The sequence below is a fragment of the Leopardus geoffroyi genome, chromosome D3 (genome assembly GCF_018350155.1).
Source record: "Leopardus geoffroyi isolate Oge1 chromosome D3, O.geoffroyi_Oge1_pat1.0, whole genome shotgun sequence".
NCBI classification, from domain to species: Eukaryota; Metazoa; Chordata; class Mammalia; order Carnivora; family Felidae; genus Leopardus; species Leopardus geoffroyi.
In genome coordinates this window covers 65992439-66013498 of record NC_059339.1, presented here as the reverse complement: position 1 = coordinate 66013498, position 21060 = coordinate 65992439, and the positions used below count along the sequence as shown (strand labels likewise).

General features: G+C 54.7%; 1 protein-coding gene across 1 annotated transcript; it reads right to left on the bottom strand.

Moving 5' to 3' along the window:
- Window positions 1–2829: 2829 nt before the first annotated feature.
- Window positions 2830–17542, bottom strand: SIGLEC15 (sialic acid binding Ig like lectin 15). Its single transcript, XM_045459074.1, has 6 exons — window positions 17117–17542; window positions 9618–9677; window positions 8858–9241; window positions 7363–7749; window positions 6254–6284; window positions 2830–4509 (listed from the first exon to the last, which is right to left on the bottom strand). Exons 1-6 carry the CDS (start codon window positions 17166–17168, stop codon window positions 4428–4430), a joined length of 996 nt encoding a protein of 331 aa, XP_045315030.1. The 5' UTR covers window positions 17169–17542; the 3' UTR covers window positions 2830–4427.
- Window positions 17543–21060: the final 3518 nt, after the last annotated feature.

Sequence of the window (21060 nt, the reverse complement as noted above, 5' to 3'; positions counted from 1 at the left end):
AGGGGCACAGGAGAGGAGGAGAGACATGGGAGAGAAAGCCTGGGAAAGAGGAGGCAGCATGTTGGTGTGGAAGGAGCTGGGACCACAGCTGTTTTGTCACAAAACATGTGGGAAGCTGGCCAGGCCGCTTTCCTCCTGAGACTTTCCCTATTTTAAATGGGGATAATTGCAGCTTTTCCTTTCCCTGGGTTTACAGCAAGAAGCCCCTGAGGCCACAGAGGTGGAGGCACTGAGGAAATGTTGGGATGTTATTGGGGGAGAGAGGGCTGGTAGCATTGACTTAAGCAGCCAGGGCTGGAGGCCGGACAAAGCCCAGGACCCCCGGCTCTTGGTCTCTAAGGTCCCACTGGCCTGAAGGCCCTGTGACCAGTGGGCCTGGCGCTCCCGTCCAGGCTGGCTAAGGGGCTGTATGTGAACACTCAGCCCACCGTGGGTCATTTCGTCCCCAGGCAGGGCCTACCTTCAGTGTAGATGATCTCATGGACACTGTCTTCTCCTGTAGATGCATCTCGATGTAAAAGGTCACTAGCTCCTCAAGGCAGGGGAAGTGCGTTGGGCTCTTGGCACATCTGGGTGCACCTCTTCCTCCCACTGCCCATCTCCAGGGGCAACAGGTGGAGGGCTGGCAGTGGAGGGCAGTCTCTGGGCTGTCAGCAGCCCTTCTGGGGACAAACGGGCTCACATTCCCAGAGCACTGAAGGGACAGCTCTAGCTGCGCGTCCTGGGCCACACTGCGGAGTCCTGTCTTGAAAACGCCAAGTCTCCTGGGTCCCTTCTCTCCCTGACAATGTGCCGACTGAGCCCGTCGCCTGTGGCTCTGGTCCTTGCCCCTGACAAAGCCGGAGTGCTCCAAGACGGTCGGGTTGGGAGGACGGCAGCTCTGCTCCACGCAGACCTCCCAGTGAGAGCTCCAAGCTCCTGGGGTCTGGTGATGGCCAAATACAGCTGCTTCACCACTCTCCCCTTTTGCCCCTGGAGCAGCCGCTTTATCTGGAGACTAAGCAGAAGGCTGCCTGTGCGCAGTAAGCAAATCGGTAGAGGGAGTGCTGGAGGGACCCTCTGCCGTCCCTTCTCTGTGTGTGCTCCCCATGGCCCAGCATGGAGTGTGAAAGCACTCCACCAGCTGCGTGTTCCTTTTAGGAATGCCACTTCGGCGGTTTCTGGGATGCCCTCCTTCAAACTGCACATACCATAAGAAGGAGCACTGGGTGGTGAGCTCGCACTCTTGGAAGTCAGCCCACCTGGAGGCAGCCTCAAACTTTAGCTTGTTTAAGAATCGCCTGGAGTCACCTGGGCCCTGGCTAGAGACGACAAGCTAAGAAAGACATTTTGAGAACTGGGGAAATACGAATGTGGGCTATACGATGATATTATTCAATTATTGTTAACATTTTCTCAAACGTGAAAATGGCATTGGAGTTATGGAGGAGAATGCTCTTGTTCTCTGGAGACGCAGCTGAGGTATTTAGAGGCGAAGCACTGTGGTGTCTGCAGTTGGCCCTGAATGGTTCAAACACACACACACACACACACACACACACACACACACACACGTGTGCACATTAGCAAATATGGCAAATGGTAGTAACTGTTGGATGTAGGTGGTGGGTACCTGGGTGGTCATCTTCCTTTTTCAGCTGTGTGTGTGTGTGTGTGTGTGTGTGTGTGTGTGTGCATGATTGAAAATGATCATAATACAAAGTTAGGGGCAAAAATCACATGAGCATCTGTTTAAAATTCCAGCACCCAGCCTCAGAGCTCACTTTTAGGAGGCCCAGGTAGCACTCAGGATGGGGATTTGAGCAAGCTCCCCAGGTCCTTCTGATGCAAACCACTTGACCTTCAGAAACCACTGCAGAAACATGGCTCTGAGAGCCTGGGGTCTCGAGGTGGAAACCCCAGCCCCAGAGCATGGTGGCTCCGGAGCAGGTGCAGCAGTTGGACAGGTGAAAGCAGCATGCTGAGCAGCAGAGGGAGTCAGCGTCCTGCTTGGCCCCTTGGTTCCACCCCTTCCCTACCCCCCCCCCCCCCGCCCTGCTTCTCAGCCCTGTTGGGGCAGCACTTGCTACCACGTGGGAGCCCCCTCTAGCTGCAGCCCCAGCTCCAGCCCTCATGCTCCAGCAACTTTGGGTGGCTTCAATATCATGCTGTGTCTGACCACCTGGCCTTTTCCCAGACTGCCCTTTCCGCTTAGAATCACCTTTGTTCTCATCTTCCGACTTCCATTCTCCCCCATTGACGTGGCCGGCACGTGCTTCTCCATGTCCCCTCCTCTAGGAAGCCTTCCCAAGACTGGGTCACTCTTCCTTCCTGGGTGCTCCCATAGCACCTTCAGCATTCTGTTGCCCTTACAGGATTTCCCGCTAACTGGTCTGTCGCTCCCTAACCTGAGAAATTTTTACTGTGGAGCCCTCGGGGCTGTTGCCCATGCTTCTGGCTTCCCTCCTTCCAGGCATCGTGTCGGGCGCACCGCCCGGCCCCCTGAGGGTGAGTGTGGCATGTTGGTAGTTCTGGCCTATGAGTTATGATCTCAAGTAGGAGACCCTCGAGAGCTCTCTTTTTATCTCCAACCCAATGACCCACAACAAGAGATGGCGGGTCCTTGGGAGCCTGTGTTCCTAAGCACAGCAAGCAAAGCTCTAATGCCAATCTGTGGTGGGCATGTAACTCTGGTGCGAATAAACCCTAGTTGTTTTCAGCCACTGTGATTTTGGCTTTGTTAACACAGCACAACCTAACCCAGACTGACCGAGACGCATACCTCATTCATTTCTGAATGCCCAAACACCTGGCCCAACTCCTAGCACAAAACAGATACACAGAAAATAATTGCTATCATGGCTTTTTCTTGGCTGTGAAACGGGCCTCAAAGACCAGGCAGACGTTTCAAACCACACCACCCCCGTGTCCCTCGCTTCTTCCCTGGTGATATGGGACTCTCCATGGAGGTGCCCAAAGTATCCTCATACGAGGAGGTACAAATTCCAACTCCTCTGACCTTCTGACAGTTCAGACAGGCTCCTGGATGGATCCCAAGTTAACCATGAGCTGCTGTCACCCACTTTCCCTGGCAAAGGCTCTGCTGAGCAAGGGAAACTTGTCACCCACTGCCCTGCTTATTAACTTGTGAAGATCCCTCACACCTCAGGCCACCTCCCGAGCAAAGCATCAGCGAGGACCCTTCCTTATTCTAGGTTGCCACCCTAGCTTTTGGAAAAGTTCTGAGGGAAAGGCTGTCCCCATTGCTTCTTCAGTGCCTGGCCCGGTGGCCCTTTGCTCTTGCCAGCTTGCCCTGGGCTCAGGCACACCTCCTCCCTGTCCCCTGAGCCCAAGAACTGCAGGAGCTAAAATGCACAGGCTCACACAGAGGTGTGAACACGGAAGGTAGCACCCTGCAGTCAGTCTGCGAGGCCTCGGACAAATGCCGTGGAATCGCTGGTGCTTTTGGACCTCGCACGCGCAGGGTGGATGCAGGTCATAGGTGGAGGTCACAGCCACAGCTGCTTTATCCACACGAACCTGCAGCCCAGACTTCCCCTCTGACCTCTCAGCTTTCGGTCCTTAAGGACAGTGAATCCCAGATGCTGTCAGATGATGGGTGTTTCTTTTCCCAGGGGACCCAGCTCAAGGCAGGGCAGAGCAGCCAATGGGGTAAGAGGTAGGCACAGTGTGTGAGGCAGTCACAGATGAGACCCCAGGGGGCAGGGGTACCGGGCTTCTCACCGCTGAGTTGATGTTCCTGGGACCACAGATTTGCACAGCCCCAGACTCAAAGGTTTGCTCTCTGGAATCCTTGTTCTTGGCCAGGCTGGTGTGGGGCCCCCACTTGTCCAAGAAGTCTCTGCACGTCCCAAGGGTGCCTTCAAGGAGGAGTCCGTGGCCTCCCTCCCACCCCGCCCGCTGCCACATCTGTACATGGTTCTGTACTTCGCGAAGTCCCTTCACATCCATTATTTCTTCAGATCTTGATAGTCCTAGCAGCCAGGAGGAAAGATTATTGTCCATGTTCCAGAATGGACAAACTGAGACTCAGAGAGGTAAAAACATGCCCTAGTCGACACAGCAAGTCAGAGCCTGGGAGCCCCTCTGACCAGTGTCTTGCCCGTTTTATGATGGCGTGCTATGTAAGAAAGGGCCAGAACTTGTCTGTGAGCTTCACGCTGAGCTCACACACACACGCACAGACACGTACACACACATACAGATTCTTTCAAAATGCTGGTCCCAGCGATGGGGGCTCTGGGACAGACATCCACGTAAGAAACCACTGAGCCTCTGTGAATGGGGTCTGGACTCCCTTTGTGGGGGGTTGCCTGGCAAGGGGCTGCCAAGGTGGCTGGCAGCCAGGAAGGGCTGTCCCAGCCAAGCCTGGCATTGGCCTTCGCTCCTCATGCTGTACAAGAGGATGCCAGTGGCCAAGGGGCTCCTCACGGTAAACATGTGGCTGCTGGTGGGTGCCGAGGGCTCATCTGGCTCAAATTCTCATAGTTGGACTCCTGAGCCTGGGGCCTGTGGACAGGAGAGAGTCGGTTGACCACCCGATACAGAAGTGGGGTCATCACTAATTGCCCAAACCATGCCCCAGCGACGGGCAGGAAGGAGAGACGAAAGGCGACTGGGGCCGGCCTATATCCAGCAGGGCTTGCGGACCAACTAAAGGGTGGAGGAAGGGTAGGGGCAGCAGCTGTGGAGCGGGGAGGAGGCTAACACAGGGGAAGGCAGCCCAGACCACAGAGGTGCTATCTTCTCGAAGCGATCTCATTGGTGGCTTCAGCTGTCTTGTGTCACATGCCCTCCAGACTGATCTCCCGGGCTTGGCCTCCTGAGCTCCAGCTGCTCTTCTGACTTTGACTTCTCCCCAGGGACATCTTAACAGGCATCTTGCACCTACATGTGAGTGCTCCCATGATCCTCACCACCACCCCCTTCTCTCTCTCTCATCTTCATCTTAGTCAGTGGCACCCAGGGTGACAGCTCCAAACGGGGCACCCTGGCTGCCTCCCTCGCTTGTGCTGCCCACCTGGCCCTATGGTCAGCCCCGCCTTCCACCAGTCCCACCTCCCCACCTCCACCACTCGACCTCCTTCCTAGTGTCAAGCCGGCCTCAGCTTTGGTCAGCAGCCACCCCAAAGGTCTCCTGGCCCCCACTCTTGTTCGGATGGGGCCACCTGTCTGCTTCAGTGATTTCTCATCGGCCCCTTTCCAGGTCACCCCTGAGCCTTTGACTTCCCCAGTGACTGCCTCCCTCCCCTGGGGCTCTGCTGCATGGCCCTGTCCATTTCCTTCACAGCTCTTATTTTAGAATCTAAGATGATCTTGTTTAGGTGTTTATTAAATTCTCCACATCATGTGAGTTTTCTGAGGTCAGGGAGTTTTGCTGTAGCGTTAGCATCCAAAACAGCGTCTGGTACATGGCAGGTACTCAATAAATATTTGAACACTCAGCTTTCTGATTTAGGTGCCTTTAGCAAAGAAAAGGGACATTGCACAGGTTTCCAAGAATGTGGGGGATAGCTGGCCAGGCAGCTGGAGAGAGGGGACTGGGCTGGCATTATGGTTTTTCCAGCCCTCAGGGCACAGGCAGGGATGGAGTTATAGGAATGCCAGGGCTTGTCCAATGGGCCCTGAAAGACTGTGTTCCGCCTCCCCACTCCCCAGCATCCCAGGCACACTGCCCAGGGTCAGTGAATTGGATTCTTTCTTCTTCAACACAGACTTCCACATGAGCAGACACTGGGAGAGAAGGGGAGCCTGGACACGAGGGTCAGCACTTCCTAGCTTAAACCCTCTGAACCTCTAATGGCATTTTGTTTGTGAAACCTTCAGCTTTGGGGGAGAATCAGTGCCCCCAGGTGGCTTTTGTGTGAGTCTGCCTGTTCTGCAGTGCTTAGGAGAACAAGAGGAGACACAGCCTTGAGGAATCACATCTAGGTGTGGACATAAAACAGAAAAATGGCCCTGCAGCACCAGGAAACCAGGCGGGTCTGGGAGAGATGCCAGGGCGAGGCTCAGACTGTAAATGCTGGGGGTGGGGTGGGGAGAGCAGGTCACCGTGGCCTGGTCAGGCCAAGAAGGACTTGGGAGACCGAAGAGGAAGGCTTTGGAAGGCCACAGGGAGGGTCTAAAGCCTGGTCAAGGTCCAGCCCCCAGTCCTGCCCTTTGCCTTTGCCTTACGGCACGAGCCTTGAGAAGCCTGCATGCCTTGCTTGGCCAGTGGGGACTAGAGCCGGGTGGGTGAGGGCAGGGTACTCACCATGGTGGGGTGTCCTGGGCAACTGGGTGCTCTGTGTAGGGACAGAGAGACAGAGAGAGAGGAGAGGCATGAATCTCCATGGTCGTCGCAGGCTACAGGCCCTGGCTGCCCACCCTACCCCACTGTGGAAAGTGGTCTCAAGGGACGTGTAACAAACACTAGCTGGCAGGGGGTGAAGTGGCCTGGCAGATGACCAGGAGTTAACGAGGAGGAGCGTGGACTGAGGAGCGGCCTGGCAGAAAGACCCGCCTTTCTGAGGACCGTGCAGCACAGAATGTTTGGCGGGTTTGAAGAGCCAGCAAGATGGATGGCACAGCCACAGGAAAGGAGGCAGCAGCCAGGGCAACTGTGACAAATTTTGGATTTCATCCCAGGAGAGGCTGAGGCTGGTGCTGCTGACCTGGGCCTGAGAGGCTCTGGGAAGCCCCTCTCTGGGGCACGAGCAAATTTCCCAGCCAGCTCAGCAAGAGAAGCGTGGGGTGAGCAGCAGCTCCTGAGGACACCCTGTTAGCTCACACTTCCTCACCTCTGTGTTTGCTGTTCCCTCTGCTGGGAACACCACCAGCTCCTTGTTTGCTTTTCTGAGTTAGCTCTCACCTTCCCTCCTGGCCCCTATCCAGATGTCCCACCAGAGTGAGGCCTGCCAGTCTGTGCTTGGGTGGTACCTGGGCTCCAGGACAGCCCTTCCCCCTGCAGACTGGGCACCTCTTACTCAGCTCTGTATTCCTAGCACCTACACAGCACACAGTAGGTCCTCAAGATGCTTACTGTAACATAACGGAATGGTGCTATCTGGGAAAGCCTCACGTGTGGTGGTGTCATTTATGGGGTGCCGCCAAAAGGGCGGCGCTATACTTTCTGGGTCTCTATCTCTGTGCCTCTGGCTAGAGGCAAGTTCCGTAACCTCTCTGGGCTCCGCTTCCTTGGTGTAAAACAAGGTCCTGCTAGTTCCCACCTCCTGAGCTTTACGCAGGGAGGGGAGAGTGAGTTGGAGCACGGGTGCAGAAAGTCTGTTTGGGCTGGGTTACGCCAGGTGGTCAGCCGGGCGGCCTTACCTAGAAGGAGAGCCCCCGCCCCTCGCACCCACCCTGGCCCGGGGGTGCACCCACCTGGGTGGCGGCGGGCGACGGCGCGGGCGGCCAAAACGCCAAGCAGCAGCAGCGCCTTGAGGCCGAGCGCCCCAAGCGGGAGGGCAAGCGCCGAGGCCCCGGAGGCGCCGTGGAATCGGAACAAGTAGACGCTGGCCTCCGCGCGGCCCAGGCTGTTGGACGCTGTGCACGTGTAGCGGCCGTCGTGGACCAGCGCGGGCAGCTCGGCGGTCACCTGGTGGCCGTGACCCTGTCCCTGACCCGGGCCCGGCACGGCGGCCGAGCCGTTGCCCAGGGCCGGGCCGGACCAATCTAGGACGGGCGGCGGCTCCCCCTCGGCCGTGCAGAGCGCGCGGAAGGAGTGCGTCGGGCCTGGCAGCACCGAGAGGTTGACGATCCGCGGGGCGGCTGCGGGCAGCGGCCAAGGGGTCGAGGGAGAAAGCGAATCCTGGTCAGAGCAGAGGGGGCAAAGGGAAAGGCAAGGGCAAGGGGGACCCCTCCCAGTCCCGTTTAGTCACCAAGAGATTTGGGGGTGGTTGGCTCAGAGAAGAGGGAGTAGGCGCTCTAGCGCCACGGTGCCTGGGTCCCAATAGAGATGTGGCCTTGGGCAAGTTATTCCGAAGCTCCGTGCCTCAGTTTCTTCATGCGTAAAATGGGGATCGTTTTCTTTATGGGGTCGTTGGGATTTGGCAAGTTACTACATGTGGGGTGCTTGGATTAGGGCGTGGCCCATTAGCAAATACGCACTCAACGGTCGTTATTGTTGCGGTAGCTCAGGGCTGGGGACTGTCTGCTGGTAGGGGTTCAAGGGCACTTCCCACTCCCAGACAACCTGTCTGTGGCAGGGTGGCAAGGGCCCTGGGGAGAAACTGAAATGCACTCGGAGAGGCAGCCCGGCCAGCCCAAGGGCACATGGGAAGTTCGTGGCAGAGCCAGACTGGAGCCCAGAACCGGATCCCCACGGCAGCGGGGTGGGACTAGGATATTTAAAAGCTCCCCAGCTAATTCCAGTGCACAGCCAGGGTTGAGAACCACTGTTCTAGGGACCGGGGATCCTGATGCCCTCTTCTTTATGCCAGGATCTAGCAAAATACTGGGCACTGTGGGCTCCCTGGGCATTCCCCCCCCCCCCCCCCCCCCCGCCCAGGGGGCTGCGGGTGCCCTTCAGTGCACAGAGCACACATCCCATTGCAGCCGTTGCCGTATTCAGGATTACTGTTCGACTCGTGCTTCTCGCCCCCCTAGACTCCTGGGAACATTCACTCTCTGCGCGCTTCATTACAGTGCCCATTCCCGGGCCCCATTCAGCCCTTCTCGGAGCAAGCGGTCTGCATTTTTAACTAGTTCCCACGTGGCTCGTAGCCATAGCCAGTGAGACCCCCCCCCACCCCCACGCCCTAGAGAGATGGGCTGTGTATTGCTCCCCATTCTATGCCCCGGCGGGCGCAGTGCCGGCACCCGGAAAGCCCTCTGGACGGGGCGGGGAAGGGGGCCGGGACAAGGGCACGGCGCTCACCGGTCACGCGGAGCCGGATGCCGCGGCGGCTCTCGTAGCGGTCGTGGACGTCGCCGGCGAACTCGACGCGGCAGAAGTAGCGGCCGTTGTCGGCCAGGGCGAGGCGCTCGACGCGCAGCGACAGGTCGTTGCGGCGCGGGTTGCCCAGCAGCCGGAAGCGGCCGTGCAGGCTCAGCGCCGTCTGGCAGAGCTCGCTGCCCCGCGCCGCCGCGCACCGGAACACCTGCGGGCCCGCGTACGCCTCGCCCGCGCGCCAGATGGCCGTGAGCGGCCCGTCGTAGTGGCGGTGCGGGTGCGTGAAGGTGCAGGGCAGCACCGCCGCCTCGCCCGCCGCCGCGCTCACCTCGGCCGGCACATGCATGGACCAGCGCTGCGCCGGCGCACCTGCGGGCAGGCGGCCGGGAGCGTCAGCCCCGCCCTGGGGCCGCGCCGGCCGCCATCCCTCGGACTCTGGGGGGCGGGGGGAGGGGAGTCCCCACCGGGAGGTTTGGAAACCATAGGACTCTGGGAGCGTCTCCCACCTGGGGGCCCAGAAGCCCACCCCATGACCGTGACCCGAGAGGCATCTCCCGGGATCTTGTCTCCCGGGACTCTTGAGGTGCCTGGGACAATTTGCCTCATTCGGGCGGTCCCACTTCACCGACAGGCCCCTTGACCCCATACTCTTCCCTAACCCCTGCCCTGCTGCAGAAAAGCCCTGGATTCCATGGTTACATTACAGTCCCAAGACCCCCGCGGTAGTGATAATAAAAGCACTTACTGTGCACCTCTGTGTTGAGCAAGTTCCCGGTAGTATCTCTTTTAGTTCTCACAAATGATCCTAGATGTAAGCACAGTAATTCCTGGGTTGTATGTAATAAACTGAGGCACAGAGAAGTTGAGTGATTACATAAGGTCACACAGCTAGGAAGCAAAGCCGGAATTCAGACTCAGGACTGCCTGATTCCACAAACGCATGGAACCTTGGGGCTCATCCAAGGAGACCAACACTCCCATTTACAGAGGGGAAACGGGCCTTGGCAAGGGATGGTATGTTTTGAACTTAACGTGTTGAATGGGATGAGATTCTTTGAGAATCCGGGTCAACCAAAATGGGCTTCCCAAAAGGCCAGATAAGCTGAGAGACCAAGAGCGGTAGACCATCGCACTGCCTTCTTGCTCTGCGCAAGCGCCTTTGGGCTGTTTCCTCACCTCCTGTGTTGTGAGCCTCTGAAGTATGGTTGAGCTAGGGTCTGGAAGCTGTGCTCCGCCTTCAGCTTGAAGATGACGGGAGAGCCTCTGCCCCTGTTGTTGCATATGTGTGCTGCTTTGGGGAAGGGGTGAGCAGGTGGGTGGGTGGGTGTTGGACCTGGGCCTTGGAGGATCAGGATAGGGGTGGTGTCTCCCTGAGGAGGGAGGACAGGCTGCTAGTTCTGCCCAGCTACAACGCTGAATGCAGTTCACAAAAGGGATCCTTAGAGGGAATAATATACCCACTCTGGTATTTCCCAAGAGCTTTGTAATTTACACAGTTCTTTTGTATACATCATGTCACATGACCCCCAAAACACCCTAGGGGAGAATGACTCGGGGAACTATTGTTATAGATGCGAAAATGGAGTCCCAGAGTCCCACAGACAGATGCTGGGAGAAACCCAGCTTTGCTGACTCCATGTCCAGTACTCTTTACTCTTTGGGGGTAGCTCATGTCCTGGTTTGGAATCCCCCCGGCCCACAGCCAGTTACCATCCGTCCTCCAAGAAGCCCATCCCATCTATGAATTATCTACAGGTCAGGACATTTCTTCTGCATAGAACCAACATCTGCCACTACCCACATGACCCTCTTTGGTGCGTGCACATCCTCTCACGGTGATGGCCCTTCTGGGACCCCAGTATGGCTATCCTGGTCCCATTAAGTCTTCCCTTCTCTGGTGGAAGTCCCGGGGCCTCCCCTGCTCCTCCCCTTCCTCACTGCCCGCTTGGTGCTCTCCGTGCAACGTAGTGTCCTGAGCCGGGGACTCCAGGTATGTGCTGCAGGGGTGTATGTTGCACGTGTTCCTGCAGGGGTGTGCCGCAGATGTGCGCTGTGGGGGTGCTGGACCAGCAGAGTGGGGTACGAATTGGGTTGTGTGAGCTTTGCCTCGTATAAAATGACACTTTGGGCTTGTGCCGAGCTTGCAATCCAGTAAAACCACAAGTTCTTTTTTCTGCTTATAAGCCAAATTTCGTTTCCTCTAAACAAGTGGAATTATGCTTTTGAACCCAAGTGGAGGACTTGACATTTACCTCTACTAAGAGCTTGTTTGCTCAGTTGTTAATAATCAAAGGGCCTAGTTTCAAATCTGAGAAACCCTTCCTGAAGGTTTTGCTGGTTTACTCAGTACCTCCAGCTACAGAAACGGTTTCCCCACTCTTGAGGCTCAGTCCCTGCCTCAGTTTCCCTACACTTCTCACCCTCTGTAACCTCAGCCTCTTTTGAGCTTCTGCATCTTGCAGGCATCCTGGAGCCAGGTACTGATTCCCCAGAGGTATTTTTTTGCTATTGTGCATTCATCAATTAGGAGGCGTTTATCAGACATGTCCCACTCTAAGCCAGGCACTTGGATACAAGCCAGGGTTACAAAGATCAATAGGTTACCTTATCAGCCTGCTGGAGCTCACCACTCAGAAAGGGAGACAGATCTGTGAACACATAATTACACTACAGCCTGCCAGGTGCTCTAATGAGGGACACGAACAATGTTCCCTCTGTCTGAACAAGTTTCCTGGCCCATATCATTCACCAACTTCCTCCCAGTCATCCCCAGGTCTATGCTGAGTCTTCCTACAGAGGGAGGGCTTCCTTGAACCCCAAGCCTGGGTCTGGCACCCTTGCCTTCGGCCCCCGGCCTGGCAGAGGTACATCCTCCAGGCATCCAGAAGCTCTGGGAGGACAGGGACCACGTATGTGTGGTCGTATTTGTGCCATCACTGCCTAGCACGGCACTTGCCACAAACCAACTGATGTTGAATTGGATTGCTGTAAAAGGGTGGAAGGGAGGGTAATCCGGCTGGCAGGGGAGGGTGGTGTGGCTGGGGGAAGAGGAAGAGGTGTGCAAATATTAGGCAGCGAATGCTTGGAGGACCAGCAGATCCTCGAGAAAGAAGTGGGATTTTCTTCTAAGATTTGGTGTAGACGGAAGGTGCTCTCGGCAAAGGGAGGTAAGGACATGAGCATAGAGGTTGTAGGCATGACGAGATAAGGGAGCCAGAGGACACAGTGCTTTGGGTGCTCACTGGGAGATATTCCTCATTTCATTTCATACGTACAACGACCCAATGAGAGACTGGCGATTGCCTCTTTTGGGGAAGAGAGAACTGAGGCTCAGAGAGGCCACGTGACTGTCCAAGGTCACTTGACTCACCAGAAGCAGAGCCAAGGCTTCCCCCTTGGTGGCTCACGTTTCTACTCTGTCCTGTGTGCTGTGTCGCTTGGGGATGACAGTCTAGTTTGGAACATCCTGAAGTGGGACACAGATGGTCTGCCATGGCCTCTCCCTCCCTGGGGGCTTTGCTCTAGGAGCAGAGAGGGGCACACAGAGGCCCTTTCAGCCAGTGTGAGGATCTTGGCTCCAGTTAGGGGGAGATTTGTGTTTCCTGTTTACCTGCTGGATGGTGTTTCAAGAGGAAAGCATCTGGACTCCCCGTTACATGGAGACTTCGGACGCATCCACTCAGGGACTCAAGGGGAGGGTGGGAGGTCCCGGCAGGAACTGCCCAGGGAGCACATGCGTTTGCTTTGGCAGGAATCCAAGCTCCCCAGCATCCTGTGACATTTGTCATTCCCTCTGGCAGCTCATGCCCGTCTTTAGGACAAGGGAGGGATGACTCCTGAACTAAAACCATGCCCCCTTATTGTGGAGTTTCTAATCTCCTTGCCTCAGGACTATTAGCCTCTGGGGACAGCAAGAGACCCACATTCTTCTCACTGTCCACCTTCACCACTCAGTGGTGGGCCACAGGGCATGCTGGCAAGCTTTCCTGCTTTGGCACAGCTGGACCTGGGTGACAGTCTCACTTGTGGTCGTTCTTTCCTGGGCTCTTACGAGCACCCAGTCTGAGCCTGGCACTGTTCTAGGCTCGCTCACTTATGGGTGATCTTTGGGCAGGTTACTTACTGTCCCAGGTTTCAGACTCCTCTGCTGCAAAATGGGGCGCCTAATACCTTCCTCATGGGCTTGAAGGTTGAATGAAGTCACAGGTGTAGCTCGCCCAGCAAATGCTCAATGCACATCAGCCCCCTTCTCTCACCAGCCCTGCCAAGGGAGGGTGCATACGAGGGAGCAGGGTGGGGGTGCTGAGCAGTGGCGGGAAGTGCTCTGGGCACACACCTCAAGCCCATGCAGCAGGGGTGAAGATAGGGGACGCTGACATGGCACCTTTGGCAGCTCAATTTAGCATCTTAGGGACCGTGTGGGCAGTCAGGGCGGACCGTGCCTCCCAGGGGATGGCCACGTGGTGCTCAGAGCTGGAGTCCCTCAGACCTCCCCGGTGCTGCCGCCCCCTCGGCCCCATGATGGCTGACATCACCAGCAGACGGCAGCCACTCTCATGAGGCCAGCGATCTGCAAGGGGGCCACCCTCCTTGGGGACATTTGGCATGCTAGCAGGGGTGTTCTCGGGGAGTGACTCCGGCGGTAGCCTCTTGGGCATGGTGGCACCTGGAGTGTCAGGAGAGGGCATTTGAGGGCAAGGGGAGATGTTCCTCTTGGCCAGCAAACCTCGCCAGGGAGGTGTGTGGGTTGAGCTGGGGCACACTGCCTTCCGTCCACTTCTCTCCTGCCTGCGTTTGCTCCCAGCAATTCTTTTTGGGGCCTGTGTGTTGTGCAGATAGGTTGTCAGTGGAGAAAAGGGGAGAAAGGGCTGCAGACCGGGGAGGGGGGTGGGGTGACAGAGAAAACAGGAAACCCATCTTTCAGTGTGAGCTGGACCCAGAAGTTTCTAGGGAAGGGATGAGGAACAGGGATGCATGAGGGAAAGGCCTGGCTGTTCTCCTGACCTCTGGGTTATCCAGGCTTCTCCCATAGCCTTGCCTCTCGGCCACACGGCTGTGGACGTGGCCCCGCTTGCCTGAGCTACAGATGGAGAGCCTCAGCTGACCGTGCCCCGCGGCCAGTGTCTGCCCCAGGGCGCTGCTCTCCCGAGTTCCCACTCAGCCTGTCTCTGCCCATGCTCCCCTGGCCTTCTCAGGGGGCTGTGCTCCCTGTCAGTCCTTCTCCACCCCAGGTAGGACTTCTCAGCCCAAGCTACTGGCCACAGTAGCCGCCAGGAGCAGAAGCATCATCCTGGCTCGGGGAACTCTCCCGTTTCCCCCCTGGACCCATGACAGCAGCCCATCTCCTCCTTGGCCTCTCCCCGCACCCCATGTCCTTGCTCACTACTGAGATTTGTCTTGCCTTTTGGTTTGTTTTGCGGCAGTGGTTCAGAGCTAATAAATTCCTTTGAGCACAAGCTTTGCTCTGGGCTCCGCACCGCTGCGTGTGGATGGTGTAAAGGTTGGGGCTTGCACTCAGAACCCTCTGGTTCAGCCCAGGCTGTGACAGCCCAGAAAAGTTACCCGACTTCCATTGGCCTCCCTAAACAGGCACAGGGGTCCTTGCACTGCAGAGCTGGGGTGAAGAGTAGATGAGCTGCTTGTCAGGGCCTGACACAGGAGCCCTTGAGGGTGACAGTGACTATGATCGCTCTACCTACTTATCAGAGGCTTGTGGACCAACTGCAGAGTTGTCCAAAGTCACCCAAATGGTCAGAGCTCCCAGACCATTGTTCTTTCCACCTGCATGTTCCCTGGCATCTCCAGCTTTCTGAAAGCAGATCCGTGGGGAGCCAGACGGGAAAAACAAGAAGACAAGGGAGAGTGTGTGTGTGAGCCCCTGGGAGATTAGGGGCTGCCCCAGGGCACTGGGTGCTGAGGGTGGGTGGCATCGGTAAGAAGAAGGGCACAGAAAAGGGAGGGAGGGTTTCCTGGACAAATTCCTCCCACTTTGGTTTTGCTGACGGCCTGCCCTAGCCCTATGCTCAGAGATGCAGCTGGGGGGCAGAATGTGACGCGCGGGGACCCTGCTCATGCAGCCCTGTAGGCTCCCACATTGCAGCCTAACCCAGCCCGGTCATCCGGCCTCTTGCCCAGGCCTGGTGCCACACAGAGAGGCTCATAGGTGAACGGTGCCAGAGGGGTCTCAGAAAGTGCGACCCTGCTCACCCTAGTTCCGTGAAGCAGCTGCCAATATGAGAAAAAGGGATCCCCTCCCCAAGACGCCTCAGCCTCCCTGGGTAAATCTCAGTACATGGCAGGAACACTTGCGTGGTTTAAGTTTTGTTCTTGGACATGTGACTGCTCGTACTTCCTCTACGTCTTTTTGTCTTTGACTGATTCATAGCCCCTGACCCTCAACAGGAGAAAAGAAATAAACCAAAACAAGCACTCCCCACCCCCATCCCGCCAAAGCTAGCCTCTCTCAAGGGTATGTGACATCAACAAGATTGCCTTGCCATTTCCTTGCACAATCACTGAGCACCAGGACTGTGCTGGGGGCTTTTATATACATGATCTGATTATCCTTCACAGCACCCCACGAGGCACCAGGGACCCCACTTTGCTGATGCTCAGAGAAGTTAGGCAACCTTCCCAGGGCCACACAGGTAGTAAATAGCAGAGCCAGGATTTAAAGCTGTGTATGACGTCAACACTTATGCCTGAACCGCTCTCTTATCAGCCCAAGATCCGGGCAGGGTCACCTTCTCCAGCCCCCACCCTCTAAGTGGCACCCTAAATCATCCCAGGGAGTCAGCCGAGTTAGGGCACTCTGGGAAAAGAAAGCCTCTCCCCTATCAGCCCCCACTGGAGGGCTCTGTCAGGGGACAACGGGCAGTGCAGGGTGGGGACTGGGGTGGGTCCAGTCTAGAGCCACACATCCCAGCCCCACCCTACACCACACTTACCAATTAAAGTGGCCAGCACTTTTTTTTTTTTTAATTTTTTTTTCAACGTTTATTTATTTTTGGGACAGAGAGAGACAGAGCATGAACAGGGGAGGGGCAGAGAGAGAGGGAGACACAGAATCGGAAACAGGCTCCAGGCTCTGAGCCATCAGCCCAGAGCCCGATGCGGGGCTCGAACTCACGGACCGCGAGATCGTGACCTGGCTGAAGTCGGACGCTTAACCGACTGCGCCACCCAGGCGCCCCAGTGGCCAGCACTTCTAAGAGCTCTGTAGGCAGCTGCTCTTATCCAAACCCGACCTGAACTGGACTCTGCCTCTGTTGAATGCTCAAGAGGAAGGAAAAGGAGCCTAAGGTGTGGGAGTGTATAATCCAGTCATGGAGACAGGACCCCAAACAAGGAATGTTGCCTAACAGCTTAGAACACCATGATATCAGAGATCACTAATGTGGCACATGACGGCCAGTGGCCATGCACATGGAGGCACCGACGCTGAGTCCAGGAGGGATGTCTCAGGCGGGGGTCCGGGAAAGGACTGGGGTCTGGGCCAAGGGGCTCGGAGGATGGCTTTTATCATTTATCCCAATTACCCTCAACTATGTCGAGCATCAGAATGACCTGAGAAGATGGTTGCAGACGCAGACTTCTGGGCCCTGTTGCCTGATATTCTCATTCTGCAGGACTGGGGTGGAGCCCAAGGATCTGCATTTAAACAAATACTCTCTTCCCACTGAAATGCCGCTACCGATGGTCAGTCGGTAACAGAAACACCGTTCCCAGGGACACGAACTCACTGAGCTCAGTGCCAATGACGTCGTTACCTAAGCCTGCGGCAAAGGGTTCCCATTCACGCCTTGGGGTTCCCCCTGGACGGTCAGGATGCCCTCTATCGGTTGCCCTGTTCCGCATGTGAAATCACCCCCACTCTTCCCCCAAACCCGTTTTCCCTCTGGGCTGTGCCCATCGTGACACAAAGCACTTGGATGACCGCAACACCCGAAGTCCCTCAGAGCCTGGACTGTCCGCCCCAAAGCTTGCCCACTATCTCCTTGGATCCTCACAGCGGTGGCTGAGCCGGTGGCCTTTCTACAGGTGGGGCTCAGAGAAGTCAGAGGATTGCCTAAAGTCACCGGAACCCAAGATGACACCCGGGCTTGAACTTGTGGCTTCTGTCAACGCAGCTTCCCTAAGTGCAACCCGGTTGTCCCAAGTTCAAGGAGAGAAGACTGTACCTAAGATTCTGTGAGCATCTATTCTGTTCTGAGCAGGGGCCACAGAGAAAAGTGGGAAACTTACCTATAGGGAGGATGCCCACCAGGCAGGCCAGGAGCCGGAGGGACCATTCCATGCTGTGAGTGTCTGGAGACCCCAGACCAGCCCCACACTCGCCTGGGCCACCAGCGAGAAGCCTCCCTGATGAGGAGAAGGCAGCGTGCCCAGGCCTGTGCCCCTACTGGGCTCCAGGCTCCAGGGGAACTGGGGAGAGGCAGTTGGGCAGCCTGGATATGATCAGATGAAGCCCGTGGGGTTTAGTCATGTGGAAAACCAAAAGGGGAATCACTCAGATGATTTTCCAGGACAGGAAACAGAGAAGCACTTGAGGAAGAGGAAGGACCCTTTCCTGGGGCCACTGGTCCCTTTGAAAAAAGTGCTGCTCTTTTGCTGCCTGCCCTCTCTTCCTCCCTTCTTCCCTTCGTCCTCTCTCTCCCTCTACCCGCCTCCCTTCCCCCTTCCCCTTCTCCCTTCCTTCCCTCTTCCTCCCTCTTTCTACCCTCCCCTCCCTTCCATCTTACCTCCCTTCCTTCCCTCCCCCCTCCTCCCTCCCTCTCTCATTCTACCTTCCTTTCTCCCTCCCCCACCCCTCCTCCCTCCCTCCTACCACCCTCTTCCCTCCCTACTCCTCTCTTTCCCTCCTTTTTTTCTCTACATTTTTAGTGTGCCAGCATGGGTTTTCATTTTGATGAAGCTATCTTCCTGTGGCCATGCTGATTCTGAAGTGGCGATTATTCACAGAAGAAAAGTCCTCTCCAAAATGTAGTCATCATTGACAATGGTTACATTACCAAGCAGCATAAAAGGGAAATAGTAAACTTACTAAGCAAATCAATCCAGACAAACATGTCAAAATGCTCAGAACATCAAAATGTCAGATAGAAATATCCTACCACAGGGGCAGAATCTCGGTATCTGTGCCAAGGAGGTCATCAGAAAGCTGAACAGAAAAAACGGTTAGGTAGGAGGCTGACCAAGGTGAGCCAATGCTTGGGGAGAGGGAAATGTTTTAGTTAGGATAAATGCTAATCTGTTGAGAGAGAGAGAGAATATGTTACCAAAAAGCCCCTGAAAAGGGGCACCTGGGTGGCTCAGTTGGTTAAGCATCCGACCCTTGATTTTGGCTCAGGTCACGATCTCACCATTCATGGGTTCAAGCCCTGCATGGTGCTCTGTGTGGACAGCAGAGAGCCCGACTGGGATTCTGTCTCCCTTTATCTCTGTCCCTCCCTCGATGCCCCCTCCCTCCCCCAGCACACTCACCACTCACATCTTTCTCTCTCAACAGTAAATAAATAAGCATTACAAAAACAGAAAAGGAAGGGGCGCCTGGGTGGCTCAGTCGGTTAAGCGTCCGACTTCAGCCAGGTCACGATCTCGCGGTCCGTGAGTTCGAGCCCCGCGTCGGGCTCTGGGCTGATGGCTCAGAGCCTGGAGCCTGTTTCCGATTCTGTGTCTCCCTCTCTCTCTGCCCCTCCCCCGTTCATGCTCTGTCTCTCTCTGTCCCAAAAATAAATAAACATTGAAAAAAAAAAATTAAAAAAAAAAAAAAAAAACAGAAAAGGAAGAAAGGACTTTTCAGAGGGGTCAGCCTGTCCTCCCTATGCTAGCAGGAGCCACAGAGAAGAGATGTATGTCTGTGTCTAGACCAGGGTTTTACAGATACTCTTTCTCAGATCAAGGAGGTTTTTTGTTCTGTTCCTGGTTTGCTGAGAGTTGTTAACGTGAATCTAGTGTTGAATTTTCTCAAAAAGTTTTTCTGAGATAATTCTAAGATTTTGTCTCTTTAGTGAATTACATTGATTTTTCCAAGTTGAACCAGCCTTGTGTTCCTGAGATAAACCACACTTGATCATGATGTATTATCCCTTCTACATATTTCTGGGTTCAGTTTGCTAACATTTTATTGAGGATTGTTTAATTGTGTCCATGAGGGATATCGATCTGTAGTTTCTGTTTCTTGTAGTGTCTTTGTCTGGTTTTGGTTTTAGAGTAATGCTGACCTCATAAAATGATTCAGGAAATGTATCCTCCTCTTCTGTTTTCTGAAAGAGATTATGAATTGACATTATATCTTCATTAAACATTTGGTGGATTCCCCAATCATCTGTGCCTAGAGGTTTTTTGTTGTTATTGTCAGAAAGTTGAAACCTATGAGTTTAAGGGCACCTGGGTGGCTCAGTCAGTTGAGTATCTGACTTTGGCTCAAGTCATAATCTTGTGGTTCATGAATTTGAGTCCCACATCGGGCTGTCTGCTGTCAGCACAGAGGCTGCTTCAGATCCTCTTACCCCTCTCTCTGCCCCTCCCCTGCTTGTGCTCTGTCTCTCTCTCTCGCTCTCTCTCAAAAATAAACATTTAAAAAAGAGGAAAAAAAACCAGTTTAATCTGTTTGATAGAATGCTATTCAGATTATTTCTTCCAGACGTAAGTTTTGGTAGATCATGTATTTCAAGGAATTGGTCCATTTCATCCAAGTTGTTAAATTTAGGGACACAGAATTGTCCATAATATTCTCTTATTGTCTTTTTAATGTCTGTGAGGTCTGTAGTAATACCACCTCTTTCATTCTTGAATTAACAGTACTTTATTTTTATTATTATTATTTTTATTTGAGAGAGAGAGAGAGAGCAGTGAGCAGGGGAGGGGTGCGGAGGGGGAGATAGAATCTTAAGCAGGCTCCATGCTCAGCATGGAGCCTGACGTGGGGCTCGATCCCTCGACCCTGGGATCATGACTTGAGCCGAAACCAAGAGTAAGATACTCAACCAACTGAGCCACGCAGGCGCCTCAACGGTACTTTAAAATCTCAGATGCAAATACTTTTGAACCTGTATCATGCCCCACATCTATGCTGGACACCGCCCAGATATATGGAAGATCAGCTTCCAGTAGAGGTTTACAGTCTAATCGAGTGTGCTACACCTTGACAACTCAGTTCTCAGCCCCAAACCTACGTCTCTATACTCTGCTGTCAGTGCTGAGGCTGGCACTCTGCAAACCACATTTCTCAGACCACACTTGGCCAGTGGAAGGCACTAGAGGGAGGCTGGGAGGTGGAAGCAGGGATTCCAGTTCCTGTTAGCGGTGCTCCGGCACCTTACGAGCCATCTAGGTCCAGCCTCCGGCTCTGTTGACAATCCAAGCCTGCCGCCTCCCCTCAGAGGCGCGGCCCCAGCCCGGCATGTCTGTCCCCCTCCCACCCTATCCTCTGAGCATTAGCCACACAGTGTCCCCCTTCGCAGAGCTGACCACCAGCTGTGCTTCCTCTAAACTCCTAGGCCTCCATAACCCTCCCTCCACCCCTCCCTCCCTGCCAGCCCCAGGGGTGGTAGCTTCTTCCTGTAATTACTAATACTTGGGCTATCTCCGAATCCCCGAGTTTCTCTCTTATCCTTCAGTTAGTTATCTGTGTAACCAGTGGCTTTTACTGTGTTCGATACAGGAACTCAGCATATCTCGGTTTAAGAGGTCAACTCTCCCCAAGTTCATCTCTAAATTCAACACAGTCTCAATCAAAATATCAATAGGCTTTTTTTTTTTTTCCCTAAAAGCAGATTCTAAAATGTATTTGGAAGGACAAAGGAAATGGAAGAGCCAGAATTGTTTATTCGAAAAAGAAGAATGCACTGGGGGGGACTGTCATTACTGATTTCAAGAACCACTATAAAGATGCAAAGCAAGAAAATGTGATATTGGTGGAATGATAGCCACAGAGATCAATGAAACAGAATTGAGAGTCCAGGAATACCCGTGTAGCCAACTGATTTTTGACAAAAGTCCAAAGGCAATTCAATGGAGAGAGGATAGTCTTTGCAACAAATGGTTTTGGAACAGTTGGATGTCATATATATATACACGTATACAGGACCTTGACCCATAACTCACAACTTATACAAAAATTAACTAAAAATGCATCATAGACCAAAATGTAAAATGTAAAACTATAAAATTTCCAGGGGAAAACA

What these genes read in the sequence shown, in the direction of transcription:
- SIGLEC15 (XM_045459074.1), bottom strand. Translation starts at nt 17,168, where the DNA reads ATGGAATGGTCCCTCCGGCTCCTGGCCTGCCTGGTGGGCATCCTCCCT. An exon ending in GCTCAACACAGAGGTGCACA is followed by an intron (nt 9,242 to 9,617) that starts GTAAGTGCTTTT and finishes GCCTGCCCGCAG; the next exon opens with GTGCGCCGGCGCAGCGCTGG. An exon ending in CGTCGCCCGCCGCCACCCAG is followed by an intron (nt 6,285 to 7,362) that starts GTGGGTGCACCC and finishes GTCCCTACACAG; the next exon opens with AGCACCCAGTTGCCCAGGAC.